Source organism: Stomoxys calcitrans, chromosome 1 (assembly GCF_963082655.1).
Source record: "Stomoxys calcitrans chromosome 1, idStoCalc2.1, whole genome shotgun sequence".
NCBI classification, from domain to species: domain Eukaryota; kingdom Metazoa; phylum Arthropoda; class Insecta; order Diptera; family Muscidae; genus Stomoxys; species Stomoxys calcitrans.
The window spans coordinates 236698275-236723403 of NC_081552.1; the positions used below are offsets into that span (position 1 = coordinate 236698275).

Sequence of the window (25129 nt, forward strand, 5' to 3'; positions counted from 1 at the left end):
GAGGCTCAAGAAGTCAAGTCCCCAGATCGGTTTATATGGCAGTTATATCAGGTTATTGACCGATTTGAACCATACTCGACACAGTTGTTGGATATCATAGCAAAATACGTAGTGCGAAATTTCATTCCAATCGGATAAGAATTGCGCCTTCTAGAGACTGAAGAAGTCAAATCCCAAGATCGGTTTATATGGCAGCTATATCAAAACATGGACCGATATGGCCCATTTACAATCTCAACCGACCTACACTAATAAGAAGTATTTGTAAAAAATTTCAAACGGCCAGCTTTACTCCTTCGAAAGTTAGCGTGCTTTCGACAGACAGACGGACGGTATACTCATCGAATGAGAAGCCAAATCGGATGAGAATTGCGCCCTCTAGAGGCTCAAGAAGTCAAGACCCCAGATCGGTTATATGGCAGCTATATCAAAATATGGACCGATTTAAACCAGTCCTAACGTAGTTGTTGGAAGTGATACCAGAACACAACGTGCAAAATTTCAATAAAATCGGACAAGAATTGCGCCCTATAGAGGCTCAAGAAGTCAAGACCCAAGATCGGTTTATATGGCAGCTTTATCAGGTTATGGACCGATTAAAACCATACTAAGCACAATTGTTGGATGTTATAACAAAACGCGTCGTGCAAAATTTAATTCCAATCGAATAAAAATTGTGCCTTCTAGAGGCTGAAGAAGTCAAACCCCAAGATCGGTTTATATGGCAGCTATATCAAAACATGGACCGATATGGCCCATTTACAATCCCAACCGACCTACACTAATAAGAAGTATTTGTAAAAAATTTCAAACGGCTAGCTTTACTCCTTCGAAAGTTAGCGTGCTTTCGACAGACAGACGGACGGTATACTCATCGGATGAGAAGCCATCTACAACAACTCGTATAGTTCGAACTCTAAAAAAGCTCGATATAAGACGAACGAAGTTATTACCGACTCCAAAAGCGACAAGCTTTAAAAAAAATGCACCGTGCCAGACCCTATCAAATGCCTTGGAGATATCCAGAGCCACGACGATAGATAGAGCGACTCCATCGTTCCGACAAAAATGCCATTAGGTCTCCTGTAGAGCGATTTCTGCGGAACCCATACTGTCTGTCGCTAAAAAGGCCATTGGACTCTAAGTATCTGACAAGATGATGGTTAACCCTACTCTCCATAACCTTGGAGAAGGCGGAGCATATCGTAGTTGGCCGATAATTCGCCCCACCTTTTTTGTGGATGGGCTGAACGTTCGCAACCTTCCAACGCGCCGGGAAAACTCCCGCACGGTAAGCAAGGTTGAAAAGGTTGCGTAGTGGACGAGCAAGCGTCGAAGAACACTTACGAAGCACAAGTGATGATAAACCGTCCGAGCCAGGAGATTTATTAACATCGAGATACGCAAGGACCCTTTTAACTCCACGTGTTCGAAGGAATATCTGAGGCATCGAACTAGGTACACCATCAATCACGGGGAGTGGTTGATTGCTAAACGGCAAAGAAGAATTTCCTGCAAACATTTCAGCCAGTAGATTAGCCTTATCAACCGGGTCAGTGCATACCTGATCATCCTAAACAAGAGTTGGGATTGCCGATGGGTTGCCCTTTTCTCTTTTTACGAATGACCAAAAGCTCTTGCTTCCCTTCGGAGAAGCGATAACTTTAGCACGAAGACGCTTTTCGTAAAGAAACTTTCCTTGTCTAAGCACTCTGGCACACGAAGTTCTTGGCTGTTTTCGCAGCATTTCGGTATAGGCATTGAATATGATCTCATTCTAGAATATGTTCGGAAAATCACGAAAATTTTATTTATAATCAATTCAAGATAATATCCACATTAAAATAACTAAAGCTGGTCATACTTATGGCTAACATCAATTTTGGTATAAGGCATTTTATTGAATACAAAAATTGTAAATATTTCTAAAAATATATCCGCATTCCTCCAGTGTTCTTTACAAAATACTTTCTTGGTCTTCAGGAACAACTAATATCACCCGCTTTCATTTCACTTCAAACAAACTCTTCTTCGTTTTTATCAGCCAGTTTAGTTGGATTTATAATCCACATCAGCTTTAAAAAGAAAACAGTGTTGCCAATGCAATTTAAGTGGTGCCGTATAGATGCTGGGAAAATTGTAGATACTATGTCTCAATTCATCATCGTAGTTGGCAAATCTGTTGTCACTCTTCGAACATTGGTCAACAAAAAACCTGGCAAAATATTGATTTAATTTAAAGCAACTGATACAATGATGACAATGATCCTGAGGACCCATGTGCTCGAACATAACTCTTTCGGGATGGAATTGAGCTCCAAAAAAGGGAAATCTGTAAAAATCGAGAAAAATGTTTTAGAAAATATCATCATCATATATATTAAATTGAATTGAATTGAATTTTTTGATATTGGGAGGGGGGGCGGACCCTCCCCCTAACCCCAAAAGTACTACCCAAAAATAAAAGCGGACCGATCGGGACAATATGGGATTCAAATGGAAGGTATTCAAGAGTAGAGTACGAATTTCATAATAAAAGATGGGTCCAAGTACCTGGGGGCCGCCCCAGCCCCAAAACCCCTAAAAATAGGTTTATTTGACAATATGTGACTCAAATGAAAGGTATTCGGGAGTAGATTATGAATATGGTCAGAAAGTAGGAATAGGCTTTATAATTTATTGATATCGGAAGGGGGGCGGACCCTCCACCGTTACCCCAAAAACACCACCCAAAATCAAAAATGGACCCACAAGGACAATATGAGTATCCAATGAAAAATTTGCGGGAGTAAATAACGAATCTGGGATACAAATTCGTGTCTACGTATAGGGGGTCACCCCACCCCCTACAAAAGCGCCCAAAATGGGCACATTAGACAATCACAGATATATGAGACTCGGTTAGTTTGTTCCATATAGACTGAAAATCGGCAGAACCATTTTTTTTCGAATTTTCGCATATTGTGTAGGTTGGTCTGGAGTGAAACATACGCTGTATAATTTTTCGGTATTGGAAGGGAGACGGACCTCCCCCTTATCCCAAAATCAAAAGTGGACCGATAAGGACAACATTGGTATCAAATGAAAGGTATTGGAGTGTAAAATACGAATATGGTATTAAAATTTGAGTCTAAGTACCCATCGGACCGCCCGAACCCCAAAGCTTTATAATTTATTAATATCGGAAGGGGGGCGGACCCTCCACCGTTACCCCAAAAACAACACCCAAAAATGGACCCACAAGCACAATATAGGTATCAAATGAAAAATATGCGGGAGTAGATAACGAATCTGGCATAAAAATTTGTGTCGAAGTATAGGGTGTCACCCCACCCCCCACAAAAACGCCCAAAGTGGGCACATTAGCCAATCACGGATATATAGGACTCGGTTTGTTTGTTCCGTATAGACTGAAAAACGGCATAACCGATTTTCTCCAAATGTTCGCATATTTTGTAGGTTGGTCTGGAAGGAACCATAGGTTATATGATTTTTCGGTATCGGAAGGGGGGCGGACCCTCCCCCTTATCCCAAAAACACCGCCCAAAATCAAAAGCGGACCGATTAGGACAAAATTTGTATCAAATGAAAGGTATTGGAGTGTAGAATACGAATATGGTATTAAAATTTGAGTCTAAGTACCCATCGGGCCTCCTCAACCTCAAAACTCCCACCACACAGACATATTGGACGTGCATTTAAATATGGGGCTCAAATGAAAGGTATTCGGGAGTAGATTTCGAATCTGGCATACAACATCAGATCGAAGTATAGGGAGTCACGCCACCCCTCAAAAACGCCATTAGACCCATTATGACTATATGAGACTTGGCTGAACCGATTTTCTTAAAATTTTCATAGATTGTGTACGTTTGTCTGGAAGGAAACATAGGCTATATAATTTTTAAAAATCGAATGGAGGCGGACCCTCCCCCTTACACCAAAAACGCCACCCATATCCGAAAGTGTTCCGATGGGCACAATAAAGGTACCAAATGAAAGGTATTGGAGAACGGAAAACATATATGGTATTAAAATTTGGGTGCAAGTACCCGGCAGACAAACTACAGGTCGTTATTTTCAACCGATAGTCTTCAAATTTGGCATAAAGAGTGTTTTTTTTTTGGCGGAGAGACAAAGAATATTGAAATTGGAAAAAATTGGTTCAGATTTGAATATAGCTCCCATATATATGTTCGTCCGATTTGCATTAAAAGTGCAATAAAATGGTCATTTGTTAACCGATTCCCTCTAAATTTGGCAGAAAGGATTGCCCGATTTTCACTCCCAGAGCCAATGCAAGCGCATTTATTGATCAATCTTGCCAAAATTATGTACAACGCTTTCCTCGACGACTACCACAATATCTATTCAGTTTGGTTGAAATCGGTTAAGATTTAGATATAGCTTCCATGTATATATTCGTCCGATTTGTAGTAATAATGCAATAAAATTGTCATTTGTTAACCGATTCTCTCGAAATTTGGCAAGAGGGATTTTCTTATGACTCTCGACATTACTAATGAATTTCATATAAATCGGTTCAGGGTTAGATATAGCTCCCATATATATATTCGTCCGATTTCCAGTAATAATGCAATAAAATGGTCATTTATTAACCGATTCTCTCGAAATTTGGCAGGAGGGATTTTCTGATGACTCTTGACATTACTGATGAATTTCATATAAATCGGTTCAGGGTTGGATATAGCTCCCATATATATATTCGACCGATTTGCAGTAATAATGCAATAAAATGGTCATTTGTTAACCGATTCTCTCGAAATTTGGCAGGAAGGATTTTCTTATGACTCTCGACATTACCGCTGAATTTTATAGAAATCGGTTCAGATTTGGATATAGCTCCCATATATTGGGTTGCCCAAAAAGTAATTGCGGATTTTTCATATAGTCGGCGTTGACAAATTTTTTCGCAGCTTGTGACTCTTTAATTGCATTCTTTCTTCTGTCAGTTATCAGCTGTTACTTTTAGCTTGCTTTAGAAAAAAAGTGTAAAAAAGTATATTTGATTAAAGTTCATTCTAAGTTTTATTAAAAATGCATTTACTTTCTTTTAAAAAATCCGCAATTACTTTTTGGGCAACCCAATATATGTTCGTCCGATTTGCAGTAATAATGCATTAAAATGGTCATTTGTTTACCGATTCCCTCAGATTTTATCTTGACCCACGACATTACTGGTGAATTTTATGGAAATCGGTTCAGATTTAGATATAGCTGCCATGTATGTATATCGCCCGACTTTCATTTCTAGGATCACTGCAAACGCATTTATTGACCAATTTTGCCAAAATTGTACACAACGCTTTCATTGATGCCTACCACAATATCTAAAAAGTTTTGTCAAAATCGGTTCAGTTTAAGATATAGCTCCCATATATATGTTCGTCAGATTTTGGGTAATTTGCAATAATGCTGTCATTTGGCAGCCATAATTATTACAGTTTGAACATCTTAGCTTTGCTCGAAATTTGATGCGGATTGTTTAATAACCCATCTTAAAATCATCCGCCGAGGTCCTTTAAAATTGGTTCAGAATTTGATATAGCTCCCGCTTTGTACTTATAGGGTAGGTGTGGGGTACTATAAAGTCGGCACCGCCTGACTTTCTCCTTTCTTAACGGATTTTTTATGAAAAAGTTCTTGCAGCCTTAAATCGACTTACTCTTTATGCTCCACTATGGATATGAATTCCAAACCATTTTCATCCTCATTTGTGGCCAGCACACGCCATAGCTTAGCAATTTTAAACATTTCCAAACGCTGTTTTGTGATACAATATTTGTGAAAATGAAACCCAAAGGGTTGTTGAGACATTTTTTCTCGCATATCCTGGGAGATGTTGGCAAATAATTTGGATTGCTGTAAAACTAGAGGAAAGAAAATGATAGGTATATGAAAGTATATGAAGTATAGAGTCTGGAATATAATGCAAAATAAATTTAATTTTGGAATAATATGTATCGAATATGTGTCGAAGCCATTTTTTTTTTTAAATTTTAGTTTTATTGCCCAATAACATCGCATTGACTTAATGAAAGATGAAAAAATTTCGACTTTGTCTAAAAATCAGGACTTTTTTATATCCTTTGATACCTTTTTCATCTTCAAATTTTATTGCCCTGGAACAGTTCATTGGTTGACAATCTTGTCTCACATCTTCCACGCCTGCGGAATGTGTCAACATCAACTGAAAACCCAAACAGGTGCCCCATAAAGGAAAATATTTTCCTTTACGATTTAGCTGCACAGCTATATCATATATGTGCTGGGCACTTGAATAACTATCGTTGGTCAATTCCTTCTTGCAGTATTTTTTATTGAAATATATGGCACCACCAGGCAGTAGAATCCTGCACAAAGAAAGATCATACATTAGTAATTGCAGAAACAAACTTTTTGTTTTCTTTTAAATATTTACCCATTGATTTTATTCATTATTTCTTCATAATATACCCTAGGACTATTGTTCCTGAAATGGTAAATAACACATTGTGGAGTTATATCTAAGTTTTAATTGATTTTTATCAAACTTAATACCGTTCGCCGTGGGCTTCAATAGTGATATGTGAAAAACTTCTAGATGATTCTATAACCAGTAAGGAAGGTCAAAAGTCGGACGGTGCCGACTGTATAATACCTACACCTACCCTATAAGTACGAAGTGGGAGCTATTACCAATTCTGAACCAATTTTGATGGACCTAGGCGATCAAATATATGTCAAACAGCAAAAACTACGGTTGACAAATGACAATATTTTTGCAAATGACCCAATCTGACGAACATATATATGGGAGCTATATCTAATTCTGAACCGATTTCAAGCATACTTCTCAGATAATGTGGTAGTCGTCGAGGAAAGCGTGGTGCAAAATTTTGTGAAGATTGGTCAAATAATGCTAAATGAAAATAGTGCTTGCAGCGGCTCTTGGGGTGAAAATCTGGCGATATACATATATGACAGCTATATCTAAATCTAAGCCGATTTCTATGAAATTCGCCATTAATATCTAGAGTGATAAGAAAATCCTTCCTGCCGAATGTCGAGAGAATCGGTTAACAAAAGACCATTTTATTGCAATATTGCTGCAAATCGGACGAACATATATATGGGAGCTATATCTAAAACTGAACCGATTTTGAGCAAACTTCTCAGATACTGTCACAGTCACAGTCGAAGAATGTGTTGTACGAAGTTTTAGGAAGATTGGTCAATAAATGCGCTTGCGGTGGCTCTAGGAGTAAAAATCGAGCGATATTTATATATATGAGAGCTATGTCTAAATCTGAACCGATTTCCATGAAATTCACCAGTAATGTCGAGAGTCAAGAGAAAATCCTTCCTAACAAATTTCAAAAGAATTGGTTAACAAATGACCATTTTATTGCGTTATTACTGCAAATCGGACAAATATATACATGGGAGCTATATCGAAATCTGAACCGATTTCTATGAAATTTACCGGTAATGTCGGAAGTCATAAATAAATCTTTTCTGTCAAATTTCGACAAAATCGGTTAAGAAATGACCATTTTATTGCATTATTACTGCAAATCGGACAAATATATACATGGGAGCTATATCGAAATCTGAACCGATTTCTATGAAATTTACCGGTAATATCGGAAGTCATAAGAAAATCTTTCCTGCCAAATTTCGACAGAATCGGTTAATAAATGACAATTTTATTGCTGTATTACTCCAAATCGGCCGAAAGTTATATATGGGAGCTATCTCTAAATCTGAACCGATTTAGATGAAATTTTGCACACATATTGGGACGACATAAAAAGCACGTTGTGCCAAATTTTGTAAAGATCGGATCAAAATTGTTCCTTCTACAGCTTTAATAGGTCAAATCGGCCGAAAGTTATGTATGGGAGCTATATCTAAATCTGAACCGATTTAGATGAAACTTTGCACACATGTGAGGACGTTGAATAAAACGACCCATACTAAATTTTGTAATGATCGGACGAAAATTGTGGCTCCTACAGCCTTAAAAGGCCATATCGGATGAAAAACATATATGGGAGCTATATCTAAATCTGGACCGATTATTATGGAACTTTGCACACATATGAGGACGTTGAATAAAACGGCCCATGGCAAATTTTGTAATGATTGAATAAAAATTGTGCCTTTTACAGCCTTAATAGTTCAAATCGGCCGAAAGTTATATATGGGAGCTATATCTAAATCTGAATCGATTATGATGAAATTTTGCACACATATTGGAAAGTCACAAAAAGCCCTTCGTGTTAACAAATCGGTTAACAAATGACCATTTTATTGCATTATTACTCCAAATCGGCCGAAAGTTATATATGGGAGCTATCTCTAAATCTGAACCGATTTAGATGAAATTTTGCACACATATTGGGACGACATAAAAAGCACGTTGTGCCAAATTTTGTAAAGATCGGATCAAAATTGTTCCTTCTACAGCTTTAATAGGTCAAATCGGCCGAAAGTTATGTATGGGAGCTATATCTAAATCTGAACCGATTTAGATGAAACTTTGCACACATGTGAGGACGTTGAATAAAACGACCCATGCTAAATTTTGTAATGATCGGACGAAAATTGTGGCTCCTACAGCCTTAAAAGGCCATATCGGATGAAAAACATATATGGGAGCTATATCTAAATCTGGACCGATTATTATGGAACTTTGCACACATATGAGGACGTTGAATAAAACGGCCCATGGCAAATTTTGTAATGATTGAATCAAAATTGTGCCTTTTACAGCCTTAATAGTTCAAATCGGCCGAAAGTTATATATGGGAGCTATATCTAAATCTGAATCGATTATGATGAAATTTTGCACACATATTGGAAAGTCACAAAAAGCCCTTCGTGCCTAATTTGGTAGAGATCGCACCAAAATTGTGGCTCCTACAGCTTTAAAAGGGCATATCGGATGAAAGATATATATGGGAGCTATATCCAAATCTTGACCGATTTTAATAAAATTCTGCAAACATTTTGGGTCATTTAGAAAAACCCTTCGTGCCATATTTTGTAAGGATCGGATTAAAATTGTGGCTTCTACAACCTTAATATGTGAAATCGCACGAAAGTCATATATGGGAGCTATATCTAAATCTGAACCGATTTAGTTGAAAGTTTGCACACATATTGGGAAGTCACAAAAAGCACTTTGTGCCAAATTTGGTAGAGATCGCACCAAAATTGTGGCTTCTGCAGCTTTAAAAGGGCATATCGGATGAAAGATATATATGGCAGCTATATCTAAATCTGAACCGATTTTTTTCAAAATCAATAGCGTTTGTCCTTGGACCAAAAAAGATACTTGTGCAAAATTTTGTGAAAATTGGACAACAAATGCGACCTGTACCTTGATTTCAAGAATACATAGACAGACAGACAGACGGACAAAGCTACAATAAATCGAATCAGGAAGTGATTCTAAGCCGATCCGTATTCTTATCGATGGGTCTAGCTCTCTCCTTCTTAGCGTTGCAAACAAATGCACAAATCTATAATACCCTGTACCACAGCGGTGGTGTAGGGTATAAAGAGAGGCCATAAAGTTCATGGCATCCATGATTTTACTATTATTTGCCAAGAATTTTCATCTGGCACAGAAGCGACCAAGGTGGCGTATAACATATGAAATTTGTGGTAATAATTATCGAATATTTTTCATACGCACCCATGTTCAATAAACTAAACAAAACCAGTAAGGAAAGGCAAACGTGGGGCGGTGCCGACTTTATAAAAACCCAAATTGCAAATTACCCAAAATCTGATGAACATATATATGGGAGCTACATCTAAGTCTGAGCCGATTTTGACGTCTTATATATTGTGGTAGGCATCGAGGAAAGCGTTATGCACAATTTTGCCAATATTGGTCAATAAATGCGCTTGCAGTGGCTCTAGAAGTGAAAATCGGGCGATATACATATATGACAGCTATATCAAAATCAAGAGCGTTTCCTTTGAATCAGCGCTTTATAGCAACATTTTTCAAATCAGACGAACTTATATATGGGAGCTATATCTAAATCTGAATCGATTTCGACGAACATTTACAGATATTGTGGTAGTTTTCGAGGAAAGCGTTGTACAAGATTGGTCAATAAATGCGCTTGCAGTGGCCCTAGAAGTGAAAATCGGGCGATATATGTATATACATATATATACTAGCCGAACCGGTCCCGCTCCGCTGCGCCTTCTTTAACTCTCTAACATCTTTTTAGGGGGGGGGGGGGGACACTTCGCCCTGAATGCGGATATCGAATTTGTGCCGTTGTAGCCTGTAACGCAGAACGCTTTCGATTACTGGCGAGAACATCGAACAAAGCGTTGGTTATCCCCTCTTAATGATGGCGACATTTGCGAGGTACAATATCATGCAGGGTCATTTCAAAAATTTTCCCCAAAGAGGTGTCGCACTGCGGAACGCCTTTCGAACTCTGCTATAAAAAAAGATCCCTTATCATTAAGTTTAAACTTGAATCGGAAAGCACTCATTGATGTTTGGGAAGTTTGCCCCTCATCGGTTCCTGGTGTTTTTAAAAATTAGGGTAATGAGAAGCGCTTTTTTGGGGAGGGATGGCACCTCCGACATTTCGACTCAAATATGGATATCAAATTCGTGCAGCACTTCCAAATCCCTTTATTTTGAGCCCCATATTGCCATGGCCGGTAAATATGGACCGTTTGGAGGGTGTTTTGACGCTTGGGCGGCCACCGGCGCTTTGCACTGAAAATAGATATCAAATTCGTTCTTTATTCCCAACGGAAATTAAGTTCAGTTTAGGGGGTGCTCTAGGGCGTACCCCAAAAACACTTGGCTCCAAAATTGGATATCAAATTCGTTTCCTACTCTCAAATACCTTTCATTTGAGTTTCATATTGTCATAATGGGTCGAAGAACTCATTTGACATATCTTTAGGAAGAAAAGCGCTACCTAGACTTGAACGCAAATTTTAATGTCATATTCGTAATTTACTCCCAAATACCTTTCATTTGAGTCCTATATAGCCATGATCGGCTAATATGCCCATTTAGGGGTATTTGGGGGTGGGCGACCTCCCATTACTTAGACTTAATGTTTTATGCCATATTTGTAATCTACTGTCTAATACTTTTCATTGGAGTCCCATATTGACATGAACTTTGAATATATCTGTTTAGAGGAGTTTTGGGGTTGGGCGGCTCCCCGCTGGGTACTTGAACCTCAATTTGAATACCATATTTGTATTCTACTCTCCAATACCTTTCATATGATACCCATATTGTTCCGTTCAGTCCACTTTTCATTTTGAGTTGCGTTTTTTGGGGTAAGGGGGAGGGCCCGCCTCCACCCGATATGTAAAAATTATGTTTTCATCCAGACAAACGTACACAATCTACGAAAATTTTAGGTAATCGGTTCAGCCAAGTATGATTTAGTCATAATTGGTCTAATGGAGTTTTTGAGGGGTATCGTGACCCCCTATACATCGATTTGATTTTGTATGCCAGATTCGAAATCTACTCCCGAATACCTTTCATTTGAGCCCCATATTGAAATGAACGTCCAATATATCTGAGGGGGGGGGGATTTTGGGGTTGGGCGGCCCGACGGGTACTAAGTCTTAAATTTTAATACCATATTCGTATTCTTCTCTCCAATACCTTTCATTTGATACCTATATTGTCCTAATTGGTCCATTTTTGATTTTGGGTGGTGTTTTTGGTATAAGGGGGAGGGTCCGTCCCCCTTCCGATACTGAAAAATTATATAGCCTATGTTTCCGTTCAGACTAACCTACACAATATGCGAAAATTTCGAGAAAATCGGTTCTGACGTTTTTCAGTCTATATGGAACAAAGAAACCCCCATATGTCCGTGTTTGGTTTATGGGCCCATTTTGGGCGTTTTTGTGGGGGGTGGGGTGACCCCCTTATTTCGTCATGAATTTGTATGCCAGTTTCGTTATCTACTCCCGCATACTATTCATTTTATACCCATATTGTCCTTATCGGTCCGCTTTTGATTTTGGGTGGTGTTTTTCGGGTAACAGGGGAGGGTCCGTCCCCCTTCCGTTATCAATAAATTACAGATGTTCATATTGGTTGGTGAAACCAGGGTCACGCCACATGTTCAAAATTTATTGATTGATTTTGGATGTAGGGAAGTAATTGTTTGGTGGAATTATCGTCGCCGCATGGGTATAAGTTGCATTTATGGGAATCTAGATAACCATTTGGTCATTTAAATACCTTTCATTTGATACTCAGATAAGGCAAAGCGGTAAAAGTGTCCTGTTGGGGGGGAAATTTGTATGCCTAGTTCCTACTCTACTCTTAAATACCTTTAATTTGATACCTATATTGTCTCAATCGGTAAACATGTCCGTTCGGATGGTTTATGGGATGGGGCGTCCCCCAGGGTTATTTGACCCCAAATTTTATACAAATTTCGCGGTTTTGGAGTACCATAAGGTGGCATAAAAAATATTTCTCTTAAATCGGTGCACCAATTTCCGAGATCTGGCGTCTTTGGAAATGGTGGTAAGGGGGAGGGTTGCCGAATTTGGAAATAAAACGGCAATTTCAGATTGAAACACAAAAAAAAACTTGGAGAAAACAAAAGCCATGTAGACAAGTGTAATTAATACAAAATTTCTACAATCACATTTAAAAGCCCTACCCCTAATACTTTTTCGCATGTTAATAACATTACAGACATTCTGCAGTAATGTTATCTGGCGCTCCGTTTATGTTAACTAATAAATACAACCGGAACATGAGCGTGTGAATGTGCAAACTACAGCAAACTTTTATTAATTTCGCGCCAAAACTAAGGGAAATCCAAACAAATCCAATACTCACCACCATAGGATGGGGGTATACTAATCTAGTCATTTCGTTTGTAACACCTCGAAATATTCATCTAAGACCCCATAAAGTTTATATATTCTTGATCATCTCGATATTCTGAGTCGAACTAGCCATATCCGTCCGTCTGTCAAAATCACGATAACGGTCGAACGCACAAGGCTAGCCGCAAATGGGCCATATCGATTCAGATTTATATATAGCTCCCATATAAACCCGATTCTCCCGATTTGACCTTTTGAGCCCCTGGAAGCCGCAATTTTGGTCCGATTTGGCTGAAATTTTGAATGTAGTGTTCCGTTATGACTTCCAACAACTGCGCCAAGTACAGTCCAAATCAGTCTATAACAGGATATAGCTCCTGTTTGAGGATTGCCTGTTTTGACAACCCCGGAATTTGTCCAGTATGTGATTAGCCAAATTCCTAACTCAAGGGTTCGACTTGAGTATGTAAACGTACTTACTCCATGAACCAGAATTGTCTCCGAGACCTCTTCTAATGTTTGCCTCTTACCGCTGGTCTGCACTGTTGGCTCTTTACGGCAGCGATGAGTTTAATGTTGTCCCACGAACAATTGACCTCCGCCAGAGTAAGCTATTTTCTTCACCTTTAATGAATTTAACTCCAACAGTATTGCCGGTTTGTATTAACTTGCGCCTTTTATTTGTCTCGCAAGATTTTTTTTTTCCTTTCTTACAATTGCACCAACAACTTTGTTGGGCAATTCACGTTTGTTTATTAAATACGTATATTTCTGCCTCCCGTCCTTGCACAAATCAAACACTTGTTTGTTCTTTGAATGTTTTAAACGCAATGCTTTATTATTATAAACTGCAAGCAAACCACCAAAGGCTAGCGGTTTCTTATTTCTTGCATTCACAGCAGAGGAGCGACAAACAGAGGCAGAACGCTGGACATAGAAGAATATGCGTTGTTATGTGCGGACTTATGTGCCAAAAAACTAATAGACATAAGTATGTATGTATGTACATACGTGTGTTCTGCTATGATCGTTCAACTGCTGATGAACTCTTGACAAGAACAATATTATGTTATTTTTTTAGGGCGAATTCAAAACAAACGAAATAGAATAATAAAGGGAAAAAAGAATAAGGTGGCTCTCGTTACGTTACAAATTATTATGAAATAACAAAGACAAAAGAATATAAAAAATTAATTCAATTGTTATAAAATGTCAAAAGTATTAACTCAAATAAGATGAAATTAAATATTAAAAGTTAATTTACAAAAAAAAATGTAAAGTGACTTAACATGCCGGGCCCCATTGAAACCCCTGGTTTCAATCAATTTCTAATCTTGTGGAAGAACTGCTAACTTTGCCACTGGGCGACGTAAGATGGAACTCGGTGTTTTCACTTCAGCTACTCGGGCATAACCATCTGCCCCTGGGATAATCTTAGTGACACGACCTATAACCCATTTCATCGGAGGCATGTTGTCTTCGTGTATTACAACCAGATCGTTGATGTGGAGATTCTGTTGCGGCTTTTGCCAGCGGTAACGATTTTGAAGTTGAGCCAAATATTCGGTATGCCACCTGCTCCAAAAATGAGCCTTTATAGCTGATATTCTCTGCCAGTATTGAAGATGAGATATTTCACCATCATAATTCAGCCTTTCAGGAATAGTCTGCAAGGGGCAACCAATTAGTAAATGTCCCGGAGTAAGGGCTTCTAAATCGTTGGGATCTGTTGATATTGGGCCAATTGGACGAGAATTCAACACTGCTTCAATTTCCACCAAGGCCGTAGACAATTCTTCGAATGTGAGACGAGCGTTAGGAAGCGTGCGGAACAAATGACCTTTGGCTGACTTCACAGCCGCTTCCCACAACCCGCCGAAATGGGGTGCCCTGGGAGGAATGAATGAAAATTCCACCAGTTTTGATGAAGCGTACTCTGCAACGGCTGCCTTATTTGACTCCTGGTGGAAATACTTATGAAAATCGCTCAATTTTGTTGCAGCGCCAACAAAATTTGTTGCATTGTCGCAATATATTTTGGAAGGGACACCTCTGCGACCAATGAACCTTTTTAAAGCTGCTATGAAAGCATCGCTTGACAAGTCTGAAACAGTCTCAAGATGGACTGCTTTCGTTGCAAAGCAGACAAAAACTGCAATATACGATTTATATGGCGCCTTTCCTCGGACCCTGAGGTAAGTAAGTATCGGGCCAGCAAAGTCTACTCCAACAATTTCAAATGGACGGGAACCCGCAACTCTATTCCTGGGTAAGTTGCCCATTACCTGAGTCAAAAGTTTTGGCTTATATCTAGAGCAATGTATGCACTGATGAACCACTTGTCTTGCCAAAGACCGACCATTTACAATCCAAAACTGCTGTTGAATCAGCGAAACCAAGGCTCTGGGGCCAGCATGATAATTTGAGCGATGAATATGAATTACCATTGTTTTCACAAACGGGTCAGTTTTAGGCAGGATAAACGGAAACTTCATGTCTAATGTTAAATCGGAATTTAATAAGCGACCACCAACTCTTATTAAATGTACTCCAGAGACTTCGTCTATAAACGGGGCCAATGATGATAGGTGGCCAGATATAGAGCCATGTTTTGACAGCTCAAGAAACTCCTCCGAAAAATAATGTTGTTGGATGACCCAAATAATCCTATGAAGAGAATGATTTAGTTCGTCTGGATGTATTGTTAGCGTATGAGGCAACTTCCTTGAACGAAAACGAAAAACATATGAAAAAATTCTGAGACATTTTGAATAATTACTGTATTTGTGCACAGTTTTCAGCACAAAAGGTAAATCTTTGGTTTGTGTTGCTAATGTAGTCTTCCTTCTCTCTAGCAGCAAATCCGAATCGCTAAGGTCATTACCGGAATGATTAGGCCACTCGCAAAATGGACTCATGAGGAAAGAAGGACCCTGGAGCCAAGATGAGTTCAAAAGATCAGAGACAGTGCAACCTCGAGATACCAGATCTGCAGGATTTTGATTCGTCGGCACGTACCGCCATGAGACATTCCCAGAAACCTCTTGAACTTCTGCCACCCGATTACCAACAAAAGTTGATAAGGTTGAAGAGTGAGAATTTATCCAATGAAGAGTTATTGGTGAATCGGACCAGAAATACACATTGGATATCGGAAATGTAAAATGCTGTTTCAGTTGATTCCAGAATGTCGCGAGTAAATGTGAGGCACATAGTTCAAGTCGAGCCAGTGTTCTTGTCTTTAACGGGGCAACTCTTGACTTTGATGTTGCCAAATGAACTGCTATATTTCCATATGCGTCTTCGCAGCGAAAATACAAACAGCAACCATACGCTTTTACTGAGGCATCTCCAAACCCATGTACTTGGATATTAATTGAATTTGGCAAATGAATGTATCGTGGAATTTTCACCTGTGGCAAATTATGATAATCGGCGACAATGGCGTTCCAAGCGGAGTCAATTTCTTGGGGAACGGATTCATCCCAATCACACTTGAGGATCCAGAGATGTTGGAGCAAGATTTTCGATTTTATGATGAGAGGGCTGATCAAACCCATTGGGTCAAAAAGTGTTGACGTAAGAGACAGAATGTTTCTTTTGGTATTATGTGAATACGTTTTTGATGGCCTAAACTCAAAGTGGAATGTGTCATCGTTTGAGTGCCAAGTCATCCCCAATGTGCTGGTGACGTCATCATCAAGTTTCATTTCTTTAATTCCATCTCCACATGCAGCCAATTGCGTACAATTGCTATGCCATTTCGATAGTGAAAATTTCGAGTAAGATAAAATTTCCTTTACCTCCCTTTGGATGCGTTCCAAAGAGTCAAAGTCATCTGCCCCTGTCACCATATCGTCCACATAAAAGTCATTTGTGACTACTGCTTTTCCAACTTCGCAAGCCTTGGGAAAACGTTCTGCTGCATAGTGCAAACTCCTTATTGCCAGATATGGTGCCGAGGCAGTCCCGTATGTAACGGTGTTGAGAGCATACGTTCGTACTGGTTGTGTGTAATCATCTCGCCAAAGGATCAATTGAAGATGTCTGTCTTCTGGATGAACTATCACCTGCCGATACATCTTAACTATATCAGCTGTCAACCCATAGCGATGACATCTGAAACGAAGCAAGGTGATAAGCAAATTGTTTTGAATTGTTGGGCCCACCATCATGATCTCATTAAGAGACAACTGAGAAGACGAACGACAAGATGCATCGAAAACGACACGTAGCTTTGTAGAGACACTGTTGGGGCGAAGAACACAGTGATGTGGTATGTAATAATTGGGAGAGACATTATCGGCATTGTCCAGTTGGGACATGTGACCCATTTCTTCGTATTCGTTGAGAAATTTCGTGTAATCCTTCTTCAAATCAGGATTTCGATTCAATTTTCGTTCCATCGTAAGAAAACGACGCAGAGCTATATCCTTTGAATCACCAAGCCACTTCGGATCACCTTTTAGGGGCAGCTTGACAATAATTCTTCCATCTTGCTGAACTGACACGGTTTTCAAAAAGTGGGTTTCACATTCTTGCTGTTCGAGGGTCATATTTTGACGCTTGCCTTCAACAACGTCAATTTTCCATAGCATTTCAACGTTCTTATTTAGCTCTTGAAACACATTCTCCACAATAGAGTAGGTTGACTTACGTAATGGTGTCAAGTTGTTACTTAAGTATTTCCCTGAGACAACCCATCCTAACAGAGTTTTCTGTAGAGTTGGTAAATTCTCTCCAAGACGTATTTGACCAACAGATAAGAGGGAAAAGAATGATTCTGCTCCAAGAAGCATGTCTATTCCCCGTCGACGATGAAAATCTGGATCTGCCAGATCTATGTTAGGAGGGAGTTTAAAGTCATTTATTGAAATATTCTCATCGGGGTGATAGCCAGTAATGTTGCGAGAAATAAGAAATTCCAGGGATAAGTTGAAGTTATTTAGACGGGATCTAACTGTGGTTTGCGTTTTATAAGCGACCTTTAATATGGAGGAACCAACCCCTGAAATATCAGTAGAGTTTGCACATTTTTTCAGGTTGAGCGATCTGCACAAACTTTCGCTTATAAAGTTCACCTGAGAGCACGAGTCAAGAAGAGCACGTCCAAGCTAATATTTTCCCTCAGAATCACGAACCAATACCAGTGCAGTAGCCAAAATAACATTGCTTACTTGACGACTACTATGGTTTTGAAATGTGCCATGGGTTGTTGCGGAGGAGGGCGAAGGCTTGTCTGAGGGGACAGTTAATTCTTCGATTTGCTTATGGAGAAGCGAGTGGTGACGTTGCTTGCAAAATCTGCACGAATACTTAGAGGGACATTGTATGTAAACATGCCCTTTTGATAAACAATTAAGACAAAGTTTTTGTTGTTTAGCCTGTTCCATTCTTTGGTTCGGTGTTAAAACGATGAAGCGTTGACATGTTGATATTAAGTGACCAGACTTCGAGCAATGAGTGCAAACGACATCTTCAGATACATGTTTAGTCACAAACGAATGTTGTTTATTATTATGTGAATAATTTGTCGTTGTATTAGGGACGAATTGTTTTGACGACCTTCGACACTGTGCGTCGAATTGTTGACAACGTCTGTCCAACATGGCACAACATTCAGTCCAAGAGGGCAATTTGGAATAATCGATGAATTCATCCCACCTTTGTTTAGTCTCAGAATCAACTTTGCTCATTGCGAGGTGAATTATGAATGCATCACAAATTTGCTCGTATGAGCCAAGGGACTTTAACGAGCTATAAAGAGCTGAGATTGTATCCACAATATTTCTTAATTGTTTTGGAACAGGTTTATTTGATTTTGAAATATCAAACATCGATGTGACATTCTCGAGAAAAATAAGTGTATCGTTGTCGTACCTTTCTTTCAATCTTTGCAGGGCACAAGGATAGTTTTCATCGGTTACCTGGAATGCCTTTACTGTTGCAAGCGCTTCCCCACTGAGGCAAGATAATAAATGGTTAAACTTTTCTGAAGTGGGTATATTTTGATCCTTGTGAACCAAATTGTTGAAACAATTTATAAAATTCTTATACTCCAAATATTTCCCGTCAAATTTGGGCAATTTCAGATTGGGTAACCTATTCGATGGTGGTTGAGGCAACATAAACGATTGATCAGAAAAGCTTGGACGTCTATGCTTTCCAATAAGAGTCAATATAAGAGATTTAACGTTTACATATAGTTCATCTATGTCATGCCTCCCAGGGTCTTTGGGGGACAACCTCTCAATTTGGTTCTGATAGAACGAAGCCTGTTTATAATATGACTCTATAATTCCCAACCTGCATTCCAACTCTGTATGAGACAAAGAAGTGTTGGATTCAATTATATTTTTTATTCGGGTCATGCTACCCTTTGAAGAACCACGCTGTTGCTTCAACTCTTCAATAGTTGGCTGCCTTTGGGACACTGATGCAGACTCGTCATTCATTTTAAACTATGTAACCTCAAAATGATTGGAAAATATTCGAATCTGCCAACGACGAATATGTTGCGTAACAAAATTCAACAAGTAAAATTTTCAACAATTTGCAAAATGGCGTATGGGAGTGCAAGTACAAACGTAGATTTTTTTGTTAAGAAAGCTGTCTCACTCTTATCTTCTGTTCAGTAATGTATACTGACGTAGGTTTGCAGAAAGCTACACTTTCTTCATACACAAGTAGCAAAACAGTGATGGTTGATTGTGTAACAGGAGCCAAAGTATAAAAAAGCACTTGTATAGATGTACGGCAAAATTTCAGTAGGACACTTCCCAAGTGTCCTGTCACGGTCGCCAATGTTTGAGGATTGCCTGTTTTGACAACCCCGGAATTTGTCCAGTATGTGATTAGCCAAATTCCTAACTCAAGGGTTCGACTTGAGTATGTAAACGTACTTACTCCATGAACCAGAATTGTCTCCGAGACCTCTTCTAATGTTTGCCTCTTACCGCTGGTCTGCACTGTTGGCTCTTTACGGCAGCGATGAGTTTAATGTTGTCCCACGAACAATTGACCTCCGCCAGAGTAAGCTATTTTCTTCACCTTTAATGAATTTAACTCCAACAGTATTGCCGGTTTGTATTAACTTGCGCCTTTTATTTGTCTCGCAAGTTTTTTTTTTCCTCACTTACAATTGCACCAACAACTTTGTTGGGCAATTCACGTTTGTTTATTAAATACGTATATTTCTGCCTCCCGTCCTTGCACAAATCAAACACTTGTTTGTTCTTTGAATGTTTTAAACGCAATGCTTTATTATTATAAACTGCAAGCAAACCACCAAAGGCTAGCGGTTTCTTATTTCTTGCATTCACAGCAGAGGAGCGACAAACAGAGGCAGAACGCTATGCGTTAGAATATGCGTTGTTATGTGCGGACTTATGTGCCAAAAAACTAATAGACATAAGTATGTATGTACATACGTGTGTTCTGCTATGATCGTTCAACTGCTGATGAACTCTTGACAAGAACAATATTATGTTATTTTTTTAGGGCGAATTCAAAACAAACGAAATAGAATAATAAAGGGAAAAAAGAATAAGGTGGCTCTCGTTACGTTACAAATTATTATGAAATAACAAAGACAAAAGAATATAAAAAATTAATTCAATTGTTATAAAATGTCAAAAGTATTAACTCAAATAAGATGAAATTAAATATTAAAAGTTAATTTACAAAAAAAAATGTAAAGTGACTTAACAGCTCCCATATAAGGCGGTCTCAAGATCATACGTGTTCGGTTCCTATAAGCTTTAATTTTTGCTGGTTTGACAGAAGTTTGGTATGTAGAATAAAATTATGACCTTCAACTAAATTTATTTTATTTATTGGGTTGCCCAAAAAGTAATTGCGGATTTGCGCAATTACTTTTTGGGCAACCCAATATATCAATTTTTAGCAGAACCCATGGTGGTGGGTCCCCAAGATTCGGCCCGGCCGAACTTAGCACGCTTTAAATTGTTTTAGTCTCTCTCTCTCTCTCTCTCTCTATCTCACACACTCTACCTTACGCTCTCTTTTCTCACGCACGCTTGCCTCATTGTAAGTTTTCAAATGCTTAGGCAAAATAGAATGTAAGAAACGGCGGCTGGGGGTATATTCATTTTGTCATTCCGTTTGCAACACATCGAAATGTCCATTTCCGACCCTATAAAGTATATATATTCTTGATCAGGGTAAAAATCGATCGACGATATAGACATGTCCGTCCGTCTGTCTGTTGAAATCGCGCTACAGTCTTTGAAAATAGAGATATCGAGCTGAAAATTTGCACAGATTCTCTCTAACCATAAGCAGGTTAAGTTCGGGCTATATGGGCTATATCGGACTATATCTTATTATAGCCCCCATATAGACCGATCCTCCGATTTAGGGTCTTAGGCCCATAAAAGCCACTTTTATTATCCGATTTAGCTGAAATTTGGGACAGTGAGTTGTGTTAGAGCATTCGACATCATTCGTCAATTTGGCCTAGATCGGTATAGATTTTGATATAGCTGCCATATAGACCCATCCTCCGATTTAGGGTCTTAGGCCCATAAAAGCCACATTTATTATCCGATTTTGCTGAAATTTGGGACAGTGAGTTTTGTTAGGCTCTTCGACATTCGTCATCAATTTGTCCTAAATCGGTTCAGATTTGGTTATAGCTGCCATATAGACCGATCTTCCGATTTAGGGTCTTAGGCCCATAAAAGTCACATTTATTATCCGATTTTGCTGAAATTTGGGACAGAGAGTTTTGTTAGGCTCTTCGACATTCGTCATCAATTTGTCCTAAATCGGTGCAGATTTGGTTATAGCTGCCATATAGACCGATCCTCCGATTTAGGGTCTTAGGCCCATAAAAGCCACATTTATTATCCGATTTTGCTGAAATTTGGCACAGTGAGTCTTAGGCCCTTCGACATATTTCTTTAATTTGGCATAGATCGTTCCATATTTGGATATAGCTGCCATATATACCGATCCTCCGATTTAGGGTCTTATTCCCATAAAAGCCACATTTATTATCCGATTTAGCTGAAATTTGGGACAGTGAGTTGTGTTAGGCTCTTCGGCTTCCTTCGTCAATTTGGCCTAGATTGGTCTAGATTTTGATATAGCTGCCATATAGACCGATCCTCTGATTTAGGGTCTTAGGCCCATAAAAGCCACATTTATTATCCGATTTTGCTGAAATTTGAGACAATGAGTTGTGTTAGAGCCCCTTCAACATCTTTCTTCAATTTGGCTCAGATCGGTTCAGATTTGGTTATAGCTGCCATATAGACCGATCCTCCGATTTAGGGTCTTAGGCCCATAAAAGCCACATTTGTTATCCGATTTTGCTGAAATTTGGAACAGTGAGTTGTGTTAGAGCCCCTTCGACATATTTCATCAATTTGGCCCAGATCGGTTCAGATTTGGTTGTAGCTGTCATATAGACCGATCCTCCGATTTAAGGTGATGGGCCCATAAAAGGCGCATTTATTGTCCGATGTCGCCGAAATTTGGGACAGTGACTTATGTTAGGCAGTTCGACATCCATGTTGTATATGATTCAGATCGGTTTATTTTTAGATATAGCTGCTATGGGGCATAAACTATGCATTTTTCACCGGATTTTGAAGAAAGGTGGTTTACATATACACCCAAGGTGGTGGGTATCCATAGTTCGGCCCGGCCGAACTTAACGCCTTTTTGTTTATTTGCATTTCGCATGCAAAATGTTTTTAGAGGAATGGGAAACAAATGCGGCATATACCCGTAGTTATATACAAATAACTGATATTTTGAATACATATACGGCCTACGGTCTTGTTCATATGGCTTTATGAAGCCTTAAAATAGGTTTATTTGACATATTTCCTTATAGAACTGTCGAATAAACCTATTTTAAGGCTTCATAATGATTTTCGACTAAGGCTGCTAGATGCTGTTTATATTTGACATGGTATATACATGCCAAATTGGTTTAATTTCCTTTACCTTATAATCAAAACAAACAAACTGTTTTTTTTTTGTTTTTGCTCTCACCTCTCCCACAGCTCTCTCCTTTTCTCTCACACTCTGTGCGCATTCAAAAATTTTCATTTGTTTATGCAATGAGGAAGCGTGCAACGGTGTGGGGCATTTGTTTATTTATTTTTCAAAACAAAGAGCTCTTAGGAAGCAGAAAATCACGTAGCTCTATTGTTTTATTAATTACTTTGAACAAACCTTACCAAATGGGTATCACCTTGGCACCTGCCGTCTCCAGATATTTGACATAGGACGCCGCCAAATAGCTGTGCACTTCATTGCCGTGCAAATTTTGCAACGGTTGGGCTATATCCACACACAAAATCCCAATAATGGGCAAAAACGCGTCACAGTGCCCATGCGAATCGGACATAATTTTGAAGTGGTTTTGTTTTTTTTTTTATTTTGTTTTTGTCGCCAATTCTGCTCTTAGAAAAATCAATTTTCACTTGCTGTCGGCAAACACCTATGCTTGTATGTATTAGTTTCTAGGTACGGAGACGTTTATCGTTCGACGACTTGTTGAAGACTAAAAGAAAATGACATGACTTGGATATGAACAAAAATAAAAAGCTGGTAGAGAAATCGCACAAAACACAATGGGAGAAGAGCATTGTAAGTGAAGTCTTGTGATGATGCGTTGTTCGATACAGGGTGTAGTGGCTGTGAAACGAAAACAAGCCAACAGCGCTAAACTGGGCAAATCCCCAAAATGTAGACACTGAAATCCTGAAACACAACCTCAAGAATATCTTATCAAAATAGATAAGAATTATAGAAGGAGTAAATCATTATAACTTGTGAAACTAATACCAAATTATTGCCTCACCGAATAGATAATGTTTTTTTGTTAAACTTTGTCTTTTGTCATTTTGATCGAAGCTAGAGTACACCGAACATGGATATACAAGCCAGCCGACACATAGTGCTACCAATTGCAACGACCACATTGTCATTTCAAATTGCAATTTTCTGAAAACTAAAAATTCAAATTGAAAAAATTATAAGGAAAAAAGTAAATAGGCGTTAAGTTTGGCCGGGCCGAACGTTAGATACCTACCAACCACCTTTTGCCATAATCCGGTGAAAATGCATAATTTATGCTTCGATTTGGACCATATCCAAATATAGACCGATTTGAACCATAAACGACACGGATGTCGAAAAGCCTAACATAAGCCACTGTGTCAAATTTGAGCGAAATTGCCCAAAAAGTAATTGCGGATTTTTCATATAATCGGCGTTGACAAATTTTTTTCACAGCTTGTGACTCTGTAATTGCATTCTTTCTTCTGTCAGTTATCAGCTGTATTTTTTTTTTCAATTTTCAATTTCATCTTTATTGGTTCATTATTATGTTCATATTTACAAAGCAGAGTTATGAGATCTTATCTTTTGGATATTACTGCATATAAGACTTAGGATCAAAGATATTAAATTACAATAGCACAGTTAAGATAATGAGTTTAAAGGAAAAATAAAGGGGAAAAACCTTTCTATGAAATTCACACAATTGGAAGAAAATATATACATACTCAAAAATATAATAAAAATACTCAAGGTAAGCATACGATTTCCATGTGATGATCAAAAGGGAGAAAAAGAAAAAAAGACCGTAATTTATTATGTTAATTCGTTGCATGACCTTATCAATTGATAAGTCGAATATTTTACTTTGTTGAAATAATTATCATTAAGTCTATCGACAAATGTATCCAGTTTTTCAAATGTAGCCTGTTTCGTCATGAAGTAGCGCCGTAGAGTACCTCCAGTGCCTCCTATTTATGATTTTTAAACATTTGTTTTGCAAAATTTGTAGTTTTTTCCAGTGTGATTTTGCAGTCCTATACCAAACAGGACATCCGTAAGTAAGAGAGGGCCTTATTACACTCTTGAATAAAAGATTTTTGTTAGCATAGTTGAGTGTGGACTTCTTGTGGATTAAAGGCCATAGTGAACGAATCGTTCTTAATGTTTTTTTGCAGACTTCATCGATGTGCTTTCCAAAGTTAAGTTTTTTATCGAGCGTAACTCCCAAATATTTAACGCTGTCAGCAATATCAATTCTTTCAGTACCGAAGTTAAGTTTTCTGATAGGCAATCTTTTAGGAGACTTGTTAAAAGGAAAAATAATGGCCTGGGTTTTATTCGGGTTAATCTTAATTTTCCATTTTGAAAAGTATTTATTACAAGCCAGCAACCCGGTTTCCATTTTTTTAAGAAGTGCAGTTGTTAACTTGCTTGTAGT

General features: G+C 38.5%; 1 protein-coding gene across 1 annotated transcript; it reads right to left on the minus strand.

The window, feature by feature from the left end:
• Positions 1-1783: 1783 nt before the first annotated feature.
• On the minus strand, positions 1784-23395 carry LOC106094629 (gamma-glutamyl hydrolase A). Its single transcript, XM_059360465.1, has 5 exons — positions 23085-23395; positions 6443-6493; positions 6118-6374; positions 5687-5891; positions 1784-2332 (listed from the first exon to the last, which is right to left on the minus strand). The coding sequence occupies exons 1-5, from the start codon at positions 23252-23254 to the stop codon at positions 2050-2052; spliced, it is 966 nt and encodes a 321-aa protein (XP_059216448.1). The 5' UTR covers positions 23255-23395; the 3' UTR covers positions 1784-2049.
• Between the last annotated feature and the right edge of the window lie 1734 nt (positions 23396-25129).

What these genes read in the sequence shown, in the direction of transcription:
- LOC106094629 (XM_059360465.1), bottom strand. Translation starts at nt 23,254, where the DNA reads ATGTCCGATTCGCATGGGCACTGTGACGCGTTTTTGCCCATTATTGGG. An exon ending in GCCAAGGTGATACCCATTTG is followed by an intron (nt 6,494 to 23,084) that starts GTAAGGTTTGTT and finishes TTACCATTTCAG; the next exon opens with GAACAATAGTCCTAGGGTAT. An exon ending in TCCATAGTGGAGCATAAAGA is followed by an intron (nt 2,333 to 5,686) that starts GTAAGTCGATTT and finishes CGATTTTTACAG; the next exon opens with ATTTCCCTTTTTTGGAGCTC.